Source organism: Bombyx mandarina, chromosome 13 (genome assembly GCF_030267445.1).
Source record: "Bombyx mandarina strain Sakado chromosome 13, ASM3026744v2".
NCBI classification, from domain to species: Eukaryota; Metazoa; Arthropoda; class Insecta; order Lepidoptera; family Bombycidae; genus Bombyx; species Bombyx mandarina.
Window position 1 is genome coordinate 12,993,294 of NC_143220.1, and position 22,965 is coordinate 13,016,258.

At 37.8% G+C, this 22,965-nt stretch overlaps 1 protein-coding gene across 1 annotated transcript; it reads left to right on the forward strand.

Annotated features, from left to right (window-relative positions):
• Positions 1 to 19,193: 19,193 nt before the first annotated feature.
• Positions 19,194 to 22,592, forward strand: LOC114248429 (uncharacterized). The gene has a single exon (XM_089732399.1). The coding sequence runs from the start codon at positions 20,525 to 20,527 to the stop codon at positions 21,941 to 21,943; it is 1,419 nt and encodes a 472-aa protein (XP_089588525.1). The 5' UTR covers positions 19,194 to 20,524; the 3' UTR covers positions 21,944 to 22,592.
• Positions 22,593 to 22,965: the final 373 nt, after the last annotated feature.

Below are 22,965 nucleotides of genomic sequence, written 5' to 3' on the forward strand. Positions count from 1 at the left end.
ACAACCCTAGTCGTAGTTTCCGCTATCTATCAATATATGGCGTTGTAATTCTCGAGCATTCTAGATATTTCTATATTCGTTCGACTATTCGGCGATAGATGGCGTTACTCTTACCGGCGTAACAATACCTACCTCCACGGTTGAGTTGTCTTGATCGTTTTAGTGAGTTTGACTTAAATCTATCACATTAACTCCTAAAAAAAGAAATCAATGACAATTTGTTTCTTTGTTATTATGATTGTTAGAATGTACTTCTTGTACGACAGTACTTTTCTGTGTATTTTTCCTCAGGAAGAAATCACTGTTAGATACACAAAATACTGTTTACTTGTAACGAAATAAAAATAACGAAAATACTATCCAGTGTATAAATTATATATATATATATTTTTTTTTTCTATATATCGCGGCATTAAAGGTGCGTTTTATTTGGTATTAGCATCAACAGTTCGATGTTTTTAATTGAACTTCAATTAAGTTTACTCCGTTAAAATAGCTGAAGAAGTTTTTTTATTATTAAACTTTAAATTAAATGGCTCTCCTGTAAAATTACAAAAATGTCGCTCAATGTATATACATACACATAAATACGTATTCTGTAAATTTTCTGTACTAAAATATGTATATTTGTGCACCGCAAAATACACTATAATAATGTGACAAAACAAACAAATTACATTTCAAGAAAAGAAATACATAAGTTCTCTCGCGAAGTTGGATACGAGACAGCAAACGACTAAAGCTCCACAAAATGGTGTTCTATAACTGGCGTTTTCATTTTAACAATACTTTAGTTTATTCTTTCTTAAAATACATTCATTCTTAGGTTTTATCTGAGTTTTTATCTATGTATTACCTAAAAGTATTTAAATAATCTTATATACTACTAAGGCGTTTTTTGTACCAGCCTCTTGCCTATTTTTAGCAATTTTTAAAGATTGTAGCTTCTCATACTTCTTTTTATACATATACATACCCATATCGTAGATTAAAAGTTATGACATCACGTCACAAACTCAACAATACGTAAATTAGACTTAAACAAAACATACCTTTTGTGTTCTTATCCGTTTTTGTGTTCCGAACTTCATATACGAGAACGGAAATGTTTTCAGTAGACACCGGAAAGAGTTATCTCTTAGAACTTTCGTGGTTTGACGTTAATTTTCAAAATAAATTTAAGAACGACGCCTCGAGCGTCCGTCGAGTTGCGAACAACTGGCGAGCCGGCAGTTAGATGTTTGGAGTTTAAGAGCTGTTTAGATGAAATTTTCAAAGGATTTGTGTCTCGGGCTGGCTGTGTCGGAGAGCGGGCTTTTTGTTCGTAACTTCCACCTGCAGGAGCGTCGGACGTGTCTTCTTCATCTTGTGTTAATGGCTTTGATACACCGATTTTGATAAGTAAATTTAAACTTCGAATAAGTAACAATTTCAATTTTGGCAATTTCATAGGAGATACGAAAGTGATTGTCATGATTGAATATTACGCACAATAATTTTATGCATTTTAAGTAGTTTTATATAGAGACCTATTTTATGATTTTGTAACTCTGCATTCAGTACCTAATGAAGACTTCGATCATTTAACGAAAATGACATTATGCTCGACATCTGTAAAATTTTAAATGCTAATTTATTTTTGGCTTCTTTTTAATAAAACTACTATTCTCGTGTGAGTTTAATAAGTCACTGACCGTAATTGATTACGTTCTATGTATTAACAAGAGGCTAATTTTGGTGGCAGCCGTTTCGGGGCGTTCTCACTGAATCTAATTTGGAATGATACACGACAACGTTGCAGACCACAATTACGTTAGTATGTGTGGGGTGCCATAAATTTATCAATTACAGACTGGATGACAAAACAGTGGAGTTAAAATGTTGCTTTGAGAAAAACACGAGTTTTTGGAACGAAATTCCTTCTGGGACGATGCGGAGCGTTTTTTTTTTTCAGGCCGGGGCTGAACCTTCTACGAGGTCCCCGCCTTAAGGGGCGCGCAGGGTATGTGAGACTCTATAATCTGCATGGTGTTGTGAGTAGACCGCGGGCCCAAGGATTTTAGGGCCCACCCACTAACCGACTCCCCTGCACTCTCACACCCGACGTCTGATCTCCGTCCGGGGTCAAAACCCAGTCAGAGTAGGGAGGTTCCCGCGGTCAACACTACAACCAGACACGCGGCGCCACCCCGAGGACGCCCGACCGACGGGTCGTCGAGGCGATAGTCGACGACCAACGACGTCGGTGTCCGCGGTACGATGGCTCTACCAGGCCGCCCGGGCGATGCCGCTGGTATTCCGGGATACCCCGCTGGGCCAGAACCAGCCTGCTGGGTCGGAACGCGATACACCGCCGACTGGGTTGCTCTTCCACAGTATGTTCGGCGACGACAGCGACGACGAAAATGCGGACCGCATCGCAGTCCGCAGCCGCCGACGCGTCGTGCCGTCCTCTTGGTGCCAGCGCGCTAGAGTGACACGGTAGCGTGCGGCGCAGCCTCAACCCCCTTAGGTCGCCCCGTGACCATCACCGGGAGGAGATGGCCTCCTCATACGATGCGGACGGGTACCCTAACCGAGAAAAAACGTCCGTAACGTAAGATTTTTATTATTTATGTATAGTCTTAGTATGATGGCTATACAGTGTCTAATGTATAGTCTACGTGATGACGGTTATTATTATTATTCATATAAATAGCTGTTTCTTTGTATATTATTATTATATATTTTTTTTAAATCATTGTGAATAAAATAAAGTTGATAACTTTGTCAAGTAGTTTTTTTAATCAATAAAAAAATCATAATAGAGAATGTACTTATACCCGAATAATTATTTTCTTTATACCTCGAATAGAACTTAAAATTAATGTTTTTATAATAAGGAACTTCGTTCTTATCCGGTGTCCCACGACACCACACATCTTTCTTTTTTTTTGTAGATTCAAGCTTACAGAGCGATTTTCTATTATTGTTAGATCGCTCGAGATAAGGTTGAAATTTTGTTTGTATTAAGACGTTTCAAACCAGAACACATCAGTCGTTCGGTAAAAGTAAGCTGGAAGTGGACTTGCAACATGCCCTGTCGCCAGTATTTAAACTAAGAATCAAGGGCTAGGCAGCGGCATTACCCAGAAGATCGGTATACCATGTCTTCTCATAAATAACCAATGAATGCTTTTCCATTCAGGCCCTCTGATTTAAATACTGTTTTAAAATAATTACCTGCCATAAAATGTCTTGTTTAAAATTATCAGTCTTTTGTAGGTATTTTCTTTTTAATTCATAAATAATTTAAAGCATAATTAAATATTTTTGTTATCATTCCTTTAAGCTAATGTTCAGCTAAAATATATGCGTTAGGGTTGTAGTACATTTTAGGCCTCCTATGTGAAGAAACTAAATTCCGTTGGCGACGACGCGGCGACGTTGGGGACTTGTATTAAGTCTTAAGATAAAAGAAAAGTTTTGGCATTGCATTATGTTCAGGTTAGTAGTGTTTCTTCAAGATTTGTGTAAAAGGGTTCCTTATTTCGTTCGTCTACAAGTTATATAGAGTACGCGTTAAATTTTTTGATACCTTTAAAAAACCGCTACAAATGCGAGCTAATTAACCTTTGTTTTCATATAATAATATACTATAGTATTACTAATAACTAATATGGTATACTAGTTTACATGCTTAGGTTTAATGGATTTGGATGAAATTTCGCACAAAGATAGCTTATGAACTGTTTTTTTTTTCATTTTATTTCCTCTGTAAACAGACGAATATACGGCCCACCTGATGGTGAGTGGTTATGGTCGACTTGGACTTCTGAAATGCCAGGGGTAGAGCCAAGCTGCTGCCTACCATTAAGTACTCTCCACAAGCCTCGTTTGAAGAAGGACATGTCATAGCGCTCGGGAAACACCGTGGAGGGGAGCCCATTCCAAAGCCGGATGGTCCGTGGTAGAAAAGATTTCTGGGAACGCGCTGTGAATGAACGGAGTGGCTCTAGGTGGTATCGATGAACTCTACTCCGGTGGGGGGCGGTGCGATGGTAAAAACGGGATGATGGGATCAGCAGAACCGTACAGTACAAAATACAGAGAGAAGCGGAGTCCCTCCGCCGACCCAGAGTGTCGAAACGATTCGTGAGATTGGGATTAACATATGGGACAATTTTTATCTTAGTAAATCCGGGCAATGTCGGGTATATCTGCTCTAGTAAATGCGACGGTTCTTTACTCGTTCATGAATTTACGTACCAACGGATAAACGAATCGATTCGTAGCTCTTTGTACGGAGAAAAGGCTACGTATTTCAATATCTTTGAATTACAAATTGAAACGAAACCACTGAGTACACATAATTCCATTATAGCTATAAAGCCTTGTTCGGACTAGGCGAGTATTTTAGTCGAGTACCGAGTAATTTAGTAGCTAAATGTGTCTGAGCACCAAAAATTTAGTCGAGTAGGTTAATAAATAATTTAGTCAAGTCAATCCATTTTGTTCAATTTTTTCGGGCGAGTAGCGAGTAGTTTAGCCACTAAAATACTCGCCTAGTCCGAACAAGGCTTAAGAGCTACTAGAAACTTTACTATTTCACAATTCGCTTCTATTGTTTTTTTTTAATTGCTTTGATGGGTGGACGAGCTCACAGCCCACCTGGTGTTAAGTAGTTACTGGAGCCCATGGACATGTACAACGTAAATGCGCCACCCATCTTGAGATACAAGTTCTAAGGTCTGAGTATAGTTACAACGGCTGCCCCACCCTTCAAACCGAAACGCATTATAGCGTTAGGCAGAAATAGGCAGGGCGGTGGTACCCACTCGCGCGGACTCAGAAGAGGTCCTACCACCAGTAAATTTGTTAATTTCGATGTAGCCTGCTGACAATAAACTGCATATTATTTTAAAATAAACTTATGTTCATGAAGCCTTTACTATTATTTTTTTGAGCGTCAATTTATTTCTCTCTCTCTCTCTCTTCAATCGGGCCCTCACTGCTGAGGATCGTGATTCAGTCCGATTCCGTCAACTAGCTGTCTCCATCGATCCCGTTCTGTAGCTTGATGGAGTGCGTCGCTGACAGGTATTTTCAGTTCCTCCGCTGTTTGGTCCGACCATCGTTTGGGACCTCTACCCCTAGGCCTTTTTCCCTATTACAAACGGTAAAAATGGAATAAACATTAATATATTTTGCTAAACATTTTGTTGACCGTCTCAAATTCTTAGTCTGGCTAGTGACTGTGTTTTCTATACCAGTACAGTTCGTTTCCCGGTTAGAGTTAATTTCTTTGTTAGTCATTAGATGTTCTTGTTCTACTTTGTGGTTGTTGAAGAGACACACTTTTCGTTTCTTATATCACGTATTTCGAAGTTCTTAATGGTATCCGTGAAATTCTAAAATATCCTTTTTTGGACGGGCCAGGCCGTATTCACGGTGGAATAACGGTTTTCCTCACAAAGGAAGGGTTTTCTTACGGGACCGGCTCAAGGTATTTTATAGCCGTAATAAAACATTATCGAGCCATAAATCTTAGGTGCGAACAGTAAGACGCCTGAAAATATAGTTCACCAGTGAAAATTTTAATTTCATCTATTGCACAACAGAAGAACATGTTGGAAACCCAACAAATTGGTATAAAACCTTTTTTTATTGTTGTGGTTGTGGTTTCTGACATTACATTTGAATTTTGAATTTTGGAATGTCTTAGTTTTGTCATTCTCTTTTATCCGTGCTTATTGTACGCGAATTATAAAATTTCTAAAATATACAAATTTTATACGTACAATCCTCGCGAGTTTATTTATCAAGTTCCTTGCCCATCGTAATCATACAGTCCACTACAGAACTTTTGGAGAAGAGTTGTTGAAGCACACACACACATTGACAGCCACGCTAAAAAAAACTCTAAAATTAAATATGTACTGTGATAACTACCTTAATCATGTTACTTTATTATTTTATACCGTTGGGGAGGAAGATCTTCTGACCGACGGTCCAAATGTAATTGTTCAGAACTTGTATAGGTACTTAAGTTTTTTTTTTTTTTTTTTCCTACCTAAGCCGAGAGCCTTGAGAGGCTATTTCAGCGTAACCCTAACGTTTGTAGGTGAGCTCACGGGGCTCAAACCTGATGACGTTGCTAACACGAACCCTAGCAAGAGCCGTGCTTCGCAGAATCTACCACCGGTTCGGAAACGCGACCCACTGAGAAGATCCGGCGAGAAACTCAGTGGGCTGTGTCTGAGAGTTAATTTACTCGTCGAGCCCTTCGTCGCAAGCGACGTCGACGAGAACGGTGACCGGTGCTTGAAGTACCTAGAAGCACCGTTAGTGGATCGGGAGGATCCGAGATGACGTGATACTTAAGTAAGCTTCTAGCAAAAATATATCTAAACTAATCTTGAACATGTCGTTAGCGCGATTCAGGTATCTGTCAAATATCTTCAGTTCTATTATACAAAAAATTTGTTGATCTCTATCTAGAGGTTTTAAGCATTAGTATATATTATGTAGATGATTACGATAACAATGTAAATGATTTTGATGACCCCTAGACAAAATAGTATTAGTGTAGGATTTCTTGACTTGATTGCCATGATAAGTCGGGGGAGAGTGTGATGTGTACATGTATGGGCGTTCATATTATGTTTCTGTATTGCTTCTATTAACTGCATATAATCATAAATATACATACCTATACGTAAAATATGATCATGCATATGTATGTATATAATCCTTTGATCGATTTTATTATTTGTGTAAATTGCATGCGTATATTTTTTATATACATATGTTCAGAATTCGTCAAATTTATTGCTCTAAATGATTCGTGAGGTATATTTTTTAGAATCGAAATTTCTCAGCATCGAAATACTATTTCAGAAAATTACGAGCTACATTTTAGGAAGTCTCCATTGCTTAGTTATTGTAAATTATTATCACCACATATTAAAATAAAATAAGTGGAAACTCTATAATTGTTGAGCGAAGCAGAGAGTCTGAAATCTAGACACTAATTACGGTATTAACATTTTATTTATATTTTAACATTTTATTTACATTCAAATAAATGAATGGATTGGATTGCGACCGGTTTTAAATAAAAAAAACCGTTTATGCAAAGTCGTCTAGCAGTTTTATATTTAAGTACTTACTTTTTATTTAGAGACAAAAAAGCGGTTTGAACTCGCATGGACCGCAGTGTACCGGGAATTTTTTATTCAAAATTCAATTCGCTTTCAAACGCGCCGAGTTCTCGGGCGGCCTTAATTTTTGTAAACAGAGGCTTTCCCTAATCGTAGCCTTTCCCGGAGTGCATCCAAATGGGATTATAAAAAGGACACGTCTGCAATTGCATTGGAATTTCAAATGACTGTATTTTTTTAGGCCGTCCCAGCGTACGGGTGAATTAAATTAGACTAGAATAGTAAACTACGTCTCGCAGACTGTTTGCGTACGTGACACGGAGTAGTACAAAATAAACTTTACGCGGTACGTAACGATTTGTTTCAAGCGAAAATTATCTGACTGAATTTAAATACGTCCGTACACAGTCCTGAGTTGTTACATTTCGTGGAGTTTTATTGGGGGTTGAAGGTTTATGAAGCCTACATGTTTCTATGGACTATTTGCGATAATATTATATGTGTCAATTTACTTTTATGCATATAATATGTTTTTACAATTTTTATGTGTGAAGGTGTAACAAATGAATGTTCTATAATTCACCTACGGACAAGAGAGTGTTGGGTAGTTTTGTCGAATACAGTCAAACCTGGGTAAGTGAGAACTGGATAAGTGAGAAAACTCTATAAGTGAGAGTAATAGCCAGGACCCGTCATTTTAAGCTCCCAAAACCTCTATTAGCGAGAAACAGAAACCTCTGTAAGAGAGAGTCGTTTTTCCCTCATGGACCTCCGTAAGTGAGACTGCTACTTATCTATACCTCTATAAGCGACAGTCGAGCTATATTTATTTATATTATTTAGAAGGAAGAAATGACAAAACAAATTACAAATTTAACATCTGCTATTCTATGACCCATTCTTAACTTTCGTGGAACTTCCTACCATTATTTTTGCATTGTTTTCTCATCAATATTGAATCTATTCTATTTCGTGGAACTAAATAACGTTATTTTATCGCATTCTTTTCAAATAGACACGTGTGCCTATGTACCGTCCTGTTTGTTGGACTTACTCAGTTTATCGTTAATCAATTTCGTAGGAAAGTTCTGTTCTGCATCATGTCAAAACGGAAAATTAAAGTACTGTCATTAAGTGATAAACTTAAAACAGTGAATGCGTTTGAATCCGGAAAATCGCGAAATGAAATTCAGAGGGAGCATTAGCGAGAAACTCGGGTTAGTGAGAAACCTCTATAAGCGAAAATGAGATTATGCTCCCTTGAACTCTCGCTTATCCAGGTTTGACTGTATATATATTGAATATTTTAAGTTTATGCGTACAATGCAGTTACTAGGATTCCAATTTGGAGAGAACAAAGTATCTTGAAATAGTCTTATTACTAATTCCAACCGCAAACCAGATATAGGCTTATATTCAGCTTTGCGATGCGTCCAATATCCTAATTGACAGATCAGTTGACTGGTCGAATACCGGGCTTTTACACTGAGCATACGCTTCGGTTTTGCGGAAATCGGTTGGCAGCTTTGAAATGGGTCAGCTGTTTTAGTAGCATTCCATCACTATTGGACCGAACATCTCTAATCTAGAACCAATATTTAAAAATCCAACAAATAAATGGCACTCTTCAGACTAACATCGCCGCAAAATTTATGTAATTTGCTTTTGTATATACTGGAGATTGGAGTACGGACCACATCCGTATATTATTGCTGTGAAGCAATCATGAATTGCGATGTTGAGAACGGGGTCGGGATAACTGTTTTACTATTGTTTAAAATTGAGAATTCGTTTTTATATATCAAGGTCCTTGCATTCACGTTATGTTATGTTTTCTACTTTTATCTTAACTTTATCCTACCTAACAGTTGGTAGCCTTAAAGGTTTTCGAGCTAGGAACGGCTTAGTAGCACACGGGGCTCAATCTGAAAGTAATTTCTAACACTAGTCCTAGCAAGAGCCGTGTTTTGCGGAATCTTCTACCGAACGAAATCGCTGCAACCTCTGGTGACCACATAAGGTTAGATTGGTCGAGACTTTATTTTATTTTTATTGCTTAGATGAGTGGATGAGCTCACAGCACGCCTGGTGGTAAGTGGTTACTGGAGCCCATAGACATCTACAATGCAAATGCGTCACCCACCTTGAGATATAAGTTCTAAGGTCTCAGTATAGTTAAGACTGCCCCGCCCTTCAAACCGAAACGCATTACTGTTTCACGGCAGAAATATGCGGGGTGGTGGTACCTACCCGTGCGGACTCACAAGAGGTCCTACCATCAGTAATTACGCAAATCATAATTTTGCGGATTTGATTTTTATAACACGAGTACTCCGTATGCTCAGTTTGAGCAATAAATATGCTACATCAATTAAAACTACTTTTACTTATAGTTTTTGTAGTCATATAGATTTAATACTTTTATCTTATCTTTTATCTTTACTGGTGGTAGGACCTCTTGTGAGTCCACGCGGGTGGGTACCACCGCCCTGCCTATTTCTGCCGTGAAGCAGTAATGCGTTTCGGTTTGAAGGGTGGGGCAGCCGTTGTAACTATACTTGAGACCTTAGAACTTATCTCAAGGTGGGTGGCGCATTTACGTCGTAGATGTCTATGGGCTCCAGTAACCACTTAACACCAGGTGGGCTGTGAGCTCGTCCATCCATCTAAGCAATAAAATAAAAATTAATAAAAATATAATGACAATAAGTAAATGTGAGATTAAACCGTAAAAGTAGTTTCTTCTTTTTCTTCTTTTGTTTATCCCACATTATCTGGGATAGGCGCAAAATATCTTCTTTTTCCATTAAGGCCATATCATACGTATTCATATCATACCACTTTCATTCAGTCCATCTAAAACAACTTTTTTCGACGCTTACCCCTAATATAACCGTGTACGTTCATACTCAAATACTTTTTGGCTACATGATCATCTTCCCTTCTATTCGCATACCACGCCGAAAATCGAAGAAAATACTCTCTCAACTCTAGTCGTGCTAAAAGAGCAGCTGTCATAGTGTAGCCTAGGCTTATAATAGGCACAGTATTCTCCATTCAATATCCTAATTGACATATCGGTTGACCGATACAACATCGGACCGCCTATGCGCCGTATGTGTTTAACTGTGTACCGGCTTAGTCGGATATTGCTGAAAGCTGCACAGCTGAAAGCTCGATTGGGTGACACTTGATTTTCTAATTTGATTAAGTGCCTTCTGGCAGAGTACCTTGATTTACAAATAGTGTTATGGAAGGACAAGCTAGATAGATAGGCAGTACTAAAAGTTATTAACTAATAAATGATACGTTGAGTTTAAAACTGGTTTCCAAATTTAATACGTATTTTTTTACCTCCTTTTATTGATTTACATTTTCCAACAAAGTATTAACACGATGCAGTTATTTTGGGTCACAAACTATTTTATTTAAAAACTTTAACACTTGCAAACGAATAACTTCTCAACAACTTCAAATATAAAAGCACGAGAAAGGACTTCTTTTTTGTAGCGTCAAATTAATGATAGGATCAGAATGAAAAAGTTCAGATCACGACAGGAACACTAGTTTGAAGGGAACCACAAAGGGAAGATCTACCACAAAAGGAGGGACTTTGCTTGGTAGACTCACGACCCCAATTTTCTAGTTTAATTAGAAGACGAAAGAATAATTGGAAACTTTAGGTTTGACGTCAATGCGATTCAGATTTGTCATCCATCTTGGAATTTATGACAGCAATCGCTATACCACGTGTGGTTATAGAGGGAGGTCTACCATTCTGTCTGTTTTCACTGCGAAATATTAATAGACTAGGCAGTTGCAATGGAGGTATAATCATTAATAATATACAGGTCGATTCCTGTGATGACTTTGGATCATTATCCAATACCAGGTAGGGCTATAAGCTCCTACACCCATTTACAGTCATCATCATCATTTTTTCCATTTACATCAGTCTTGGGCAGTCTGTTCTACCTCCCCCTACGTCATACCCAAGACCCCTAGCTCCTGCTCCACCGAGCGACGCCAAGTTGTTCTGGTGCGGCCTCTCTTCCTTTTGCCAGACACTTTCCAGGTCAGTGTTCTCTTTGATAGGTGAGTATCGGGCTTTCTCAAAATGTGACCAATCCAATGCCACTTCCGCGTAAGGATCTCCTTCTCCATTGGTGTCTGCTTGGTGATCCTCCACAGCTCTTTGTTAGTGATCTTCTCAGGCCAAAATATTTTCAAAATTTGACGCAGGCACTTATTCACAATTTCACACAATATCAATTCAATATCACACAATCACCCATTTACAGTGAAAAAAATAATAGAAGCCGTAATTAAATGTAAATAGGAGTACCTAAATAGATGAGTACGAAGTGGGTATGTGTGCAGAGCTTAATGTGATGCTTCCTGCCGCTCAGACGGCGTGTGGGTGCTTGTAAAATATGTGACAGTGTGGTCACGCTCCACGGTGCGCGGAAGATATGTTACCTTTCGCCGCTCGTATTATCCCTTAAGAGTGTTTTCAACGCGACTGCACGTATTCGAATAGTTTTGGTGATTATAACCTCGTTTTGGTATTGTCAAGATCATCTAATATGCACAAGGTACTTTTTGAAAGAAAGAAAAAGCTTTTAAAAAAATAGGTTTGTGTGTTTCTTGTGATTCTTCAGAGTTTTGTTCTATTATATCCGTATTTTTCTAAGATTAGTTAGTTTCATTAATTAGCCTTGAGATGTCTTAAAATAAGTCATATGTTTCAGATATTAGAATCGATTACAATTTGAAAACTTGAAACCCCCAATATCATATTTGTTAAAATAGAAGGAAGTTAACATTGTTTTTCTCTCGAATTCGATTATGTTTTCCATTAATGATGTGACGTTAAATAGGTATTTTATATTTACTTGTTTCAAGCGTGTCTAGGAAAATATAGGGTATCGTAATTAGTAATCTGTGGATTAGTGTGTAGTGTTCCACCTATTACTCTTTTTTCATGTCATGATCTTACGACCCAAGTTTGTAGCGGCATTCATGAGTCTAGGGGCTTCGGTTGCCACTTCGCGCCAGGCGCGCTCCGGCTCGTCGGTAATCAGAGCATAGAAAATACTTAATAATTGTTGATCGAGTATTGTTAAGGTAACATCAAAAAGCCAATTCACTGTCTTCATTACAGAGTGCCAATCACGTCTCGTGTGAAATCATAACTCAGCAGGACGCCGACCCCTCTCTGTAAATCTTCGGGGATGCTCCATCCATTGCGTTTAATTACAGCCCGACCCCAGCCGCTTTCCGCTACCTGAGGATCGTTAATCTTTCTTAAAGACGCTATACCCTATTCTAGAGAACCTTCATTGCGCCCTCAGCACTAATCGCTTCATGTCCCGTCGAGGGTTTCCGTCGTCTGACGGGGTTGCTTAGTTTCTGTGCTGTTTCGCTGCAATCACACGTGTACAGGCCTGCATTAAGAAGAATTTAATTTATTAGTTGCAGACCAGAGGAGCGGGTATCTTAAGCGCAACCGTCTTATGAGATATTTACAAATTCAGAGTGTCGTTGTGCGAATCCGTGAACAAACGTCACGTTTCAAATGAGCACCTACCGGTCTTTGTCAACATTTTTATGAAAAACATTTAGTTTCCGGATTGTATGTACATATTGGTCGTGCGTTCTCTGTACCCACAATACCGAAGTAAAATCATAGTTTGGTGCAGTTGAATAAGATAAAACGTATACAATGAAAACTTATTCGATAAATAAGTCATAGAATACGAATATACTCGAAAAACTAAATTAAAAGATCCTAATGTTTAAAAGTTCGAATTCAATTTCACTAAGTGCGGCCCAGTACACAAATTGGAAAGTCTTTGAACTTTCCCCTCTCGAGATTAAGACATCATACCACGTTGCGTGTCTAAATCCTTGATTTCGACGTTTATGCATATTGATTAGCTAGATGGCAGATTTCAATAAGCTCCATTAACCAATTTGTGTTTGAGTTTTGCCTTGAGCCAAGTTTACGACGGCTCTCGACTTTCCTATCAACTTAATTGAGTATCAGTAAACGTCAAGCTTGTACTTTGTATTCTGATCGGAAGGCAAGGTAAGTTTTGACAGTCCTTTTAAGATTGGCTAATTGCGAATCGGTTATCTGATTTAGTTAATTTAATTACGCTAAAGTAATTTTATGGTTAGGGTTTCAACTTTGTATCCGTGTAAAAGTGAAACTTTAGCTTTTTGTTAAGCTGTATTAAGCTCGTCAATAGAATAATAATAAATTCATTATTTTAGAAAGAATACGAACAAACCTAATTTTGTGGCATTCATTAAAGTTGGAAAATGGATACGTGGGAAATTTATATTAGATGAAAGTATATTTTAATGGGTAGCATCGTCGAAATAATTCCGGTCTTTGACACAACTCGGACAAGAGCTATGCACACAGTCTGGTCACTGCGAGTACTAAGTAAATACACCCAAACGCCCCGTTCGCTTTTCAATTAAGTCTACGAACTGTTTGAGTTTCCGCACAGGTATCATACACGGCCTTTGATGTTTCATATTTCTGCACGTGTAATGTGTAACTAGCTTTTGTTACTTCATTATTAATATGATCAGCTATTTTGTGCCTTTAAATTTCGATATTAGAAGCGTAACAAACGTAAGGTCGTAAAGTTTGTACGATTAAAAAAAACTCTTAGTTCGAATTAAAATCTTAGGCTAATCATAATTTAGAAAAATGTAAATCTGAAATATTCGCTTACCTTTACCGCACGTCATAGCGATTGGTTTACTATTAAATGTGAGTGTTACTTTTTTGTTTTATTATAGTTGAGTACATTTTCACTTAGCGATTAGTGATTCTCAGGCCGATCGAGACCCCACTTAAACGTCATCTTCCACTCCAAGACATTAAGTTGAATAACTAAGAAGCTGAAGTTGAAGACACTAAATGTGTACTTTTAATTGGGGCTACACTAATCAAACGGAGCCTTAATTTGGAACACTGAAATAGCTTCATTTTACCATTTACCGAAACAATGTCGTGTCAGTCACGAAACAATTGCAACCCGCCATAAATGCCCTCAACAAGACTGAAGACGTTTCACAGAGCCGAGAAGATTTATGCACTCGAAGAACGCCGCGCCGAAGACAATGGTAAGATGAAGGACTTGACAAAGTTATTTAAGTTACTCGACAATTTTCTTGCGTTCTAACGTTTAAGTGGTAGAAGCGTAGTCTGAACAAAATTAACGGCTCTAAGCCGTCGTGTCTTTGAAAATTGTACAAATTTTAATTGAACGAGTGTGTACTTTGTACTGTAACTGTAACTGTACGTGTATTTGCTATTACAGATTCCGAATGTTATTCTTTCATAATGACACTTGAAATTAAGTGGCATAACTTTTGTCTTTTGTTAAGAGACTGTGAACCCGAAATATAAGAACACAATGAATTGATTCTGTGATTGATATCATGATTTACAAATTAAATTAATTTCTATTAAATTGAGGTAATAAAAGGTAGGTACCATTTTTCTAACAAAATATGTACTTAACACATATTCTCGGACCACTTTCACGATAAAGGAATAACAATCTGTAATAAAAATCAAACTCGCAAAAAGTATTATTTGCGTATGACCTCAAGGTGTGTAACGGCATTAATGTAATGATGTCTACGGGCTTCAGTGACGATTTGACATTGGAATTGAGGTCTCTTGCCAGTCTCCTTAATAAAAAATAGCTTAATTCTGAAAAGTACAGTGCAGAATAGTATGATGGATCCATAAGATAGCAAACGACTCGTCCGATTTTCTACATCTGGAATCCTCTAAACGTGAAGATGAAAACCAAACTCAATCAAACTGCTCGATTTCAAGAGATGTCTTAGTTCTTTCTATGTGAATAGAAACGCAAATTGTAAAACAATACTTCTTATTGAAAATTCAATATTTTAATGACGACGAATAACACATTAGTCGGCCATGACTATGAAAAACGTAAGTATTCGAATGGTTACAATCACAAAAAAAAACCGTATCTGAAAAAAAAACCGTAAACTGAAAGATTGTGAAAAGAAACATCACTTATTTCATCAAAATATGTGAGCAACTTCATATTTTCAAAATTTTCATTGTAAATATGTTTCGTAAGACTTCTAAATGCTCTACAGTAGATTTGGTTTTCTGAATTCATTATTGTTATATACAATTTTAAAATGCAATTTCGACCTGACTGTTTTCATTATACAAACCAGAATGGATTATAACGGATTCACAAAATTACGTCTTTTTAACGAGACCAGTTATTGTGCTTTATAACGAGATTCACCCGAGGAAACCAATTTCATTGTGTTTTCACAATGAAAAGGAAATGTTCCAATTTGTTGCTCTTTTATAATTGTATAACCTGTCAAAACATCCAAGATATTCCGGTCCATTCGTTTTTCGACGCCCTGAAAATACACGATGAGCAAATTGTATAATAAAAATAAATTTGAAACGATCAACTTCGTAATTAATTTAAATAAATTATCCTTAAAAAAATTGCATGACAACATGACTAAAAACGTATTAATCACACTAGTTAGGTAAATAGTATTAATCATAGGCTATATGCTGTTATTTTCCTCTAATTTACTAAGTTACGGCTTTAAAATAAAAAATAATTTAAATTATAATTCACTGTTGTACGTTAACATTTATTAGTAGAATATCTGTTTTTAATATCATACTTTAAATGAAATTCAACTCTTGTTTGAGGTCACAATTTAATGAAGGTAGTGTTCTGTTGTTACTGTGTAATTTTTGTTCTTTTTATTATTTTAAAACTGTGGACATGGTTCGGTATTAGTACGTTAATTCACGATGTTGAGTGGTTTTTATATTCACCATAGTACCTTAATATCTGTTCAGTACAGTGGGTTCTTTCCGGCGCGTTCACAGTTTCTTTCTCTATCTAGCTCCAGTTATTGCCAATGAAATTATCATTTTCTACATCGCCAAAAAGGATTTCCAACTCGGTATAATCGCATTACATGTCTATTGATGTAACGAGTATTTTTGTTACAAGCACGAGCCTCTTCATTTACCTCGAATACCTCAATCAACTTAATTCGTCAAACCGGTAAGATTATTACAAATCAAATTATAGAATTTTTATAAAAATAACCGCAAAGCAATCACGAATTAAAAAGAAATAAAAAAGTTTTTTCTATCTAATCAACTACGTGCGAAACATTTTCATCACGATGAGTGGCCAATAGACGGGTCGGTCCTAGCGGATGTGACGTTGCAGGTAGATAATAACTTCGGAACGGGATCGCCGCCCTCGCGTTTTGCAGTTTCCGGTACGAGCGGGATTTCCACCACGATAATCTTTGACGTATGTAATTTTTATATCGAACAACGAAAAGAATTGAGTCGAATCCTACGAAAAGTTTATTTTCGTTTCTTTCCGTAAAAATTGCGAACGAGACCAAAAGCAGATTTTTGTAAAATACCATAAAATCAATCGAATTTTTTTTTTTGATACATAATACTTTCTATTTAATACGTATAGTTTTCAGTAATTACTGCAATAGTAAAAACTATTTCGCAGTCAGTGCCTTATTCTGTTTGTCATTATAATCAAAAATATCAGAAGAAATTATTATATAAGTATAGTTCACATAGTTTACAGTGTCCGTATTGTGTATCTGACTCTTAATCAAGACATTCAGCAAGCACCATTACATCTTATTTTTTCATCTCTTATGAACTTAACGTCAAGTATGTTCTTGAAAACTCATTATTGGATTATTGATACCGATTTCTTGCCAGTACACAAGCTACTTTTGTTAGCACAAGATAAACTATTCACTAAATAACTATGTATATCACTTTTGCAATTGAAATCTTACATTGAAATATAAACAATTGCGGGAACAATTTGTTTTCATCTGAACAATAACACAGAACATTATTTAAACGAACTGTTCACAAAAAAATGAATGTATATCCAAAACACTAATATAATATTGTTTATTAAAAATAATAATGATTCAGTAACGTGAATACTCTATGGTTTTCCTTATTAGTCGGCCCTTGCCAAGTGGCGACGCGACCCCGTCGTTCCCCTACGCCCCGCCTAATGTAAACAGTCTTAGCACAAGACACCTCGTCCAACACTAACATCAAGTAAGCTTCCACAACGAACCGAACATAGCCGACTGCTGTTTATATGCACAATTAATTCAGAATGTTTTGAAATTGTCGACACCGAGACTTAAACTGGAGGGTGGTATTTAATGTGTTAGCTAGTTATTTATCATATTCGTCCGTCCACCCTGTGGTCTGATTTGTAAGGGTTATTGATTTTATATTGGTGAAAGAGTTCTTGGCCTAACCGGTATTGAGTGGTCACAGGAGCCCATATACATTAGAACGTGAATGATGGCGCACTACTCTCGACACCACAGTTCAAGAAGCTCTACACTCGGCGGCAGATAGAGGCAAATGGCATAGAATGATCTAGGATAAAGACAGGTTAGAAAGAGAGGCATAATATTATTATCATTTTATATTATTATATCATGATATAATATTGCATACGTTGTTGTATATGATGATATAATATACCATTATATATATTATATATGTCTACCATGTATGTGTTTGTTTAAAATAAATGTAATTAAATAACGTTTAAAATATTATTATTAATTTTATTATTTTCGCTAAAAGTAATTGACCTATTACAGGACTCTACACCACCCTTAAGGTTGACTGGTAGAGAATGCCTCAGGCATTAAGTCCGCCGTTGTACCTTTGTGCATAAAGTTGAATAAATAAATATTAGTGGTCTTTTAGGAATGTACATGTTTGAAAATTTGGTCAGCATTAGAATGCTAAAGAAGTAGCTGTTATGAAAGATAATCAAGAATGTGAGTATTAAGATGAGCAATTTCTGCTTGTAAGCATGGCGACCAGGTGCCTTTTTGAAAGGTCACTTTTGTAGTATTTTACAAGGGAACTCGATCAAGCTCTTTTGTGTCTCGGCTTCAATCTGACCACCATTCATTTATCAATTACTTTTTTTAACATGTGAAGTCGACAAAGGCCTGAGAAGCTTCTTTTCGTAAGCGCAATTGTGTTTTACAGTGAAACAACGATCATTTTTTTACACGGAAAGAGTATGCTTTCAAGTATTGTGAGCTCTCCTGCCTTAAGGCGCTGTAATCTTGTATACCCATTCGGAAATTGTTAATGGATTTTGCATGCTTATGCCTTAAAGTAGATTGTAAATATTTTTTTGTCTAAGCTCAAAAGTTGCTTTATAAAAATATTGCTATATTATACGTGGCATTTAATAAAAATAATTTTATGTTAATGAAATTTTAAATTCCTGCGAGAAAAGGGACAATCGTTCGACGAATATAGGAAATCAAAGTAAACCAGTTAAGTCTATATCGTCTACATATTTATTTAAAAAAAAAATATAGGGCTATTTTGGATCTTCCTCCTTGCGTCATATTCCTCACTGCTGAGGGTTGTGACCACTCTTTTGCATCACCTCACACGCACGATCTTTTTTCATCTATTCTTGTCTCTGGCGGTGTGGTCTCCTATTTTGGATCTTAGAAACCTTAAAATAGCATAGATATGTACAATCAGCGGTGATGTGAATGATAATGCCTCGTGGATTTGAAATTGTGCTCCACAAAGCAGGGGTTCAATGTTCAGTAATGTAGACCTGTTATTGTTCGAGGCAATTATATTTTACGTATATATAAATACGTACGTATTCTTAAAAGTATTAAATCTTGTGTTTAGTGAAGTGTATTGAAAAAGACCTTAGTTTCTTGCGAATCTTCTCAGTAGCGAAGCAGAATTCCGAATCGTTCGTTTTTTATTTTTTTATTTTTTTTATTGCTTAGATGGGTGGACGAGCTCACAGCCCACCTGGTGTTAAGTGGTTACTGGAGCCCATAGACATCCACAACGTAAATGCGCCACCCACCTTGAGATATAAGTTCTAAGGTCTCAAGTAATTAAGAACTTTAGAAGATATAGCTGATTATGTAAAAATCGAAAAATATTTTTACATGTAAATTCAGAAAACGAACGACGACCCCATTATTTCTTGGTGCCTCTGGATCGACCTTCACGAGGGGCTCATTTTAATATACTATTTAGATTTCTGCTACCAATGTTCACTGAGTAAATCAGGAAAATCTAAATCGGCACTACCACGTGGTCAAGGTTCCAGCTGTGGGAGGCACTTTCCAGGACTTTGTACGGATAAAGGACCAAACGTTACCGACATCGCCGAAAAAAGTAGTTAAAAATATTAAGAACTTTGGAAGATAATGTTGATTATGTAAAAATCGAAAAATATTTTTACATGTAAATTCGGAAAACGAACGACGACCACATTATTTCTTGGTGCCCCTGGATCGACCTTCACAAGGGGCTCATTTTTATATACTATTTAGATTTTTGCTACCAATATTCACGGAGTAAACCAGGAAAATCTGAATCGGCACTACCACGTGGTTGCAGTTCCAGCCGGGGGAGGCACTTTTTGGGACTGGGACCAAATAAAGGATTGAAGTCTGCATACAGTGCCAGAAAAAATAGGAGAAAATATCCAGAATCCTGGTAGAAAATGCGTTTTTATTGATATTATGAAAAACATTTTAGTAGTAGTAAGATTAGATAGTTAGTATTTAGACTTAGTCAAATGTTATGATTGGACTGCATATATTATAAGCTAAATTTTTAAATATTCTTGACACAGACCCCCCTTTACAGGGTCTGACAAAACATATTGGGCTCTGCAGTAGCAATATTTTATTTATTTAGCTGTTTCCCATCTGATCTGTTATTCTGAAACAAATTCTGACCGCATCCCCCGCGTGATACTGCACGACAATTGTAGGTTGTACTGACAACCATTCATTTTGTGTGTAGTCCGCGAGGCATGTGGTGCTGAGTATAATTCTATAGTAAATTTTTTGCATATTTTGACATTGACAATCTTGTCAAATTTTTTACTGACACAAAATTGACTTTGCTGCGCAATTATTTTGACATAATATTGTTGGACTCTGTACACCCACAATAGGTAGTTAATTTTGTAGTCCTAGAGAAACTATACTAACTATTATTTGATGAAAAACTTTTTTAATGAAAAATTATTTGATCTGTGCAAAATTGTCTTTCAACATAGAATTTTGGTTCTAGGGATTCTTGCCGTGATATTGTATTCCAATATCACTCAAAAATTCCTCTTGCTGAATCTGAAATAGCTTACTGGAAAGTTGATTTGACCTAAGTTGTATATTTTAAAGTGCCTCTATACAGCACTGAGTTAGTTTTAAGACAACCCGCGGCTCCTCTTACTTCAGCGATGAGTCATCCCGAGGGTCATGGACCAAAAACCACAGCCAGAGCTTCCACAGTCTCTCCTAAACCCAAACCGAAACAAGGCGACGCGAAAAAGTTTTCGGTGCCCCCCCAAACGATTTCGGTTAGGAGGAGCATCGGGGAATGGGAGAAGGCTTCATATACATGCAAATTGGACGAAGCAACAGCATGCGCGGGCAGAGCAAAACAACAGCTCAACGCCGCACGCAACTTGAAAGGGGAGTTAAAAATTGAAGCCTTTAAAATGCTGGATAGGTTACTCGAAATTGTGAAAAAGTTGGAAATGCCCTCGAAAACAAAGGTAGAGAAGGAGGTCATGAAGCAGATGTACCGCGAAAATAGCAAGACAGAAATGGGCACGAGCAACCTGAAAAATATTATTGAGGAGCATAGTAAGGTTTTGGGAGAGACTTTGAAAGAAATGGACCGACTACGCACGGTTATTAGGAGACACGAGGAGAAAATGGATGACACGGCACAAAACGCCGAAAAACGAGATGGGGGACATAGCGGTGGAGAGTTTCTGGCGGAAATCCGTGAGCTCAAGCGACTCACACAAGAGACCCGGGTACGGACCGACGAGGCGCAGGGGGTAATTCCCTCGTACGCGGAGGTCCTGTCTCGGCCACCAGCCGCTAGAGTGGACAAGCCGAAGTTCTCCGTCATCGTGGGTTCAAAAAACGTCATCGATACTAGTGCTGATGTCATAGAAAAGCTGAGAGGGGCGTTAGATGCACGGCGCAGCGGTCTAAAGATAGAGCGTCTCCGTAGGGTACGCGATGCGAAGGTGGTTTTGAGCTGCGCGAGTAAAGAGGAGATGGAAAAGTTGTCCGAGCAGCTAAAGAACGATAAGAACCTTACTGCCGAGGTGGCTAAGAACAAAAAGCCACTCGTCGTGCTTAAAAATCTCATGGCGTACAATACGGATGACGACATCCGAACGGCACTCGCTGAGCAAAACCGGCACCTGCTGGAGGATCTTTCAGCCGACGAAACCGCCGTGGAGGTAAGGTACCGGAGGAGGGCGAGGAATCAACAGGAGTGCCACGCCGTCCTCCAGGTATCGCCCGAATTATGGCAAAGGCTAACGTCGGCTGGAAGAGTATACATTGACCTCCAGCATGTGAGGGTGCAGGACCAGTCACCACTGGTGCAGTGCACCAGATGCCTGGCGTACGGCCACGGCCGGAAGCAGTGCGCGGACGATGTGGATCTCTGCAATTACTGTGGCGGTCCGCATCTCAAAAGTTCGTGCACGCAACTGGCGGCCGCCCAGGCACCGAAGTGTATTAACTGCACCAGGGCCAAGCTGACTGAAACTGCCCATACGGCATTTGGTGACTGCTGCCCTGTTAGGAGAAAGTGGGATGCGCTGGCCAGGGCGGCAATAGCCTATGGCTAGGGCTGCTCTGGCTGGTGGCCCGCCGGACCCGATAGTGTGGCGGTCTGAAACGTCGTTAACCCTACTCGGCTCGAACTTTTGAACCTCGGGGTTACTCACGGCTGAAAAATATAAATAAAAATAAAATAAGATGAGTTTTGTAAACTCCATAGGATGGCTGATGACCATAGAATTTTGATGTAAAATCTATTTAGTTATTAAGTAAAACCCTCTGGAGTTTACAAAATGTATTTTCTTTTAAGAACATCTATGTAAAATAACTATACAATAATTATGAAAACTGTAAATAGTAAATAGAAGAAGAATAAAACCGTAATTTAGAAGTAATGGAAAGGAAATAGCAAGACATTAATACGATCTAAAAGATACACAATAAGTAGAATATAAAAATGATGATGAAAATTGGTTAAAAATATTAGCTAGAATTAGATAAGTATATAAAAGTTAGAAAAAGTTAAAATAGGTATATAATTACTGGTATAACTGTTATACTAGGTTATATGGTATTGTAGAACTTTATACAAAATAAATAAAAAATTCCTGGTTCCGTTATTAATCCTACAATAAATAAACAAGGGCTCTGATTATGTCAGAGGAGTATTCGCGGGCCGGGCCTAAAGCGCCCGGACAAAAAAAAAAAAAAAAAAAAGGTCTCAAGTATAGTTACAAAGGCTGCCCCACCCTTCAAACCGAAACGCATTACTGCTTCACGGCAGAAAATAGGTAGGGTGATGGTACCCACCCGCGCGGACTCACTAGAGGTCCTACCACCAGTTAGTTGAAGTCGTGACGTTTTGAAGGCCTCACACAGATCTACTGACTGCAAGTCTACACGTGGTAAGCTTACTGTCTATCCAAACACAAAAATCGATTAAGGAACCCCAAAAATTCCGTCGCTTCAAAAAATGAACATTTTATTTTGATACAAATCCTCGTATCTCGTGCAACATTTATGACGTGTTAGCTAATGGTCGTATCGTGGGCTTTCCACGCTTTTCCACAACATTGAACGGTCATAAACC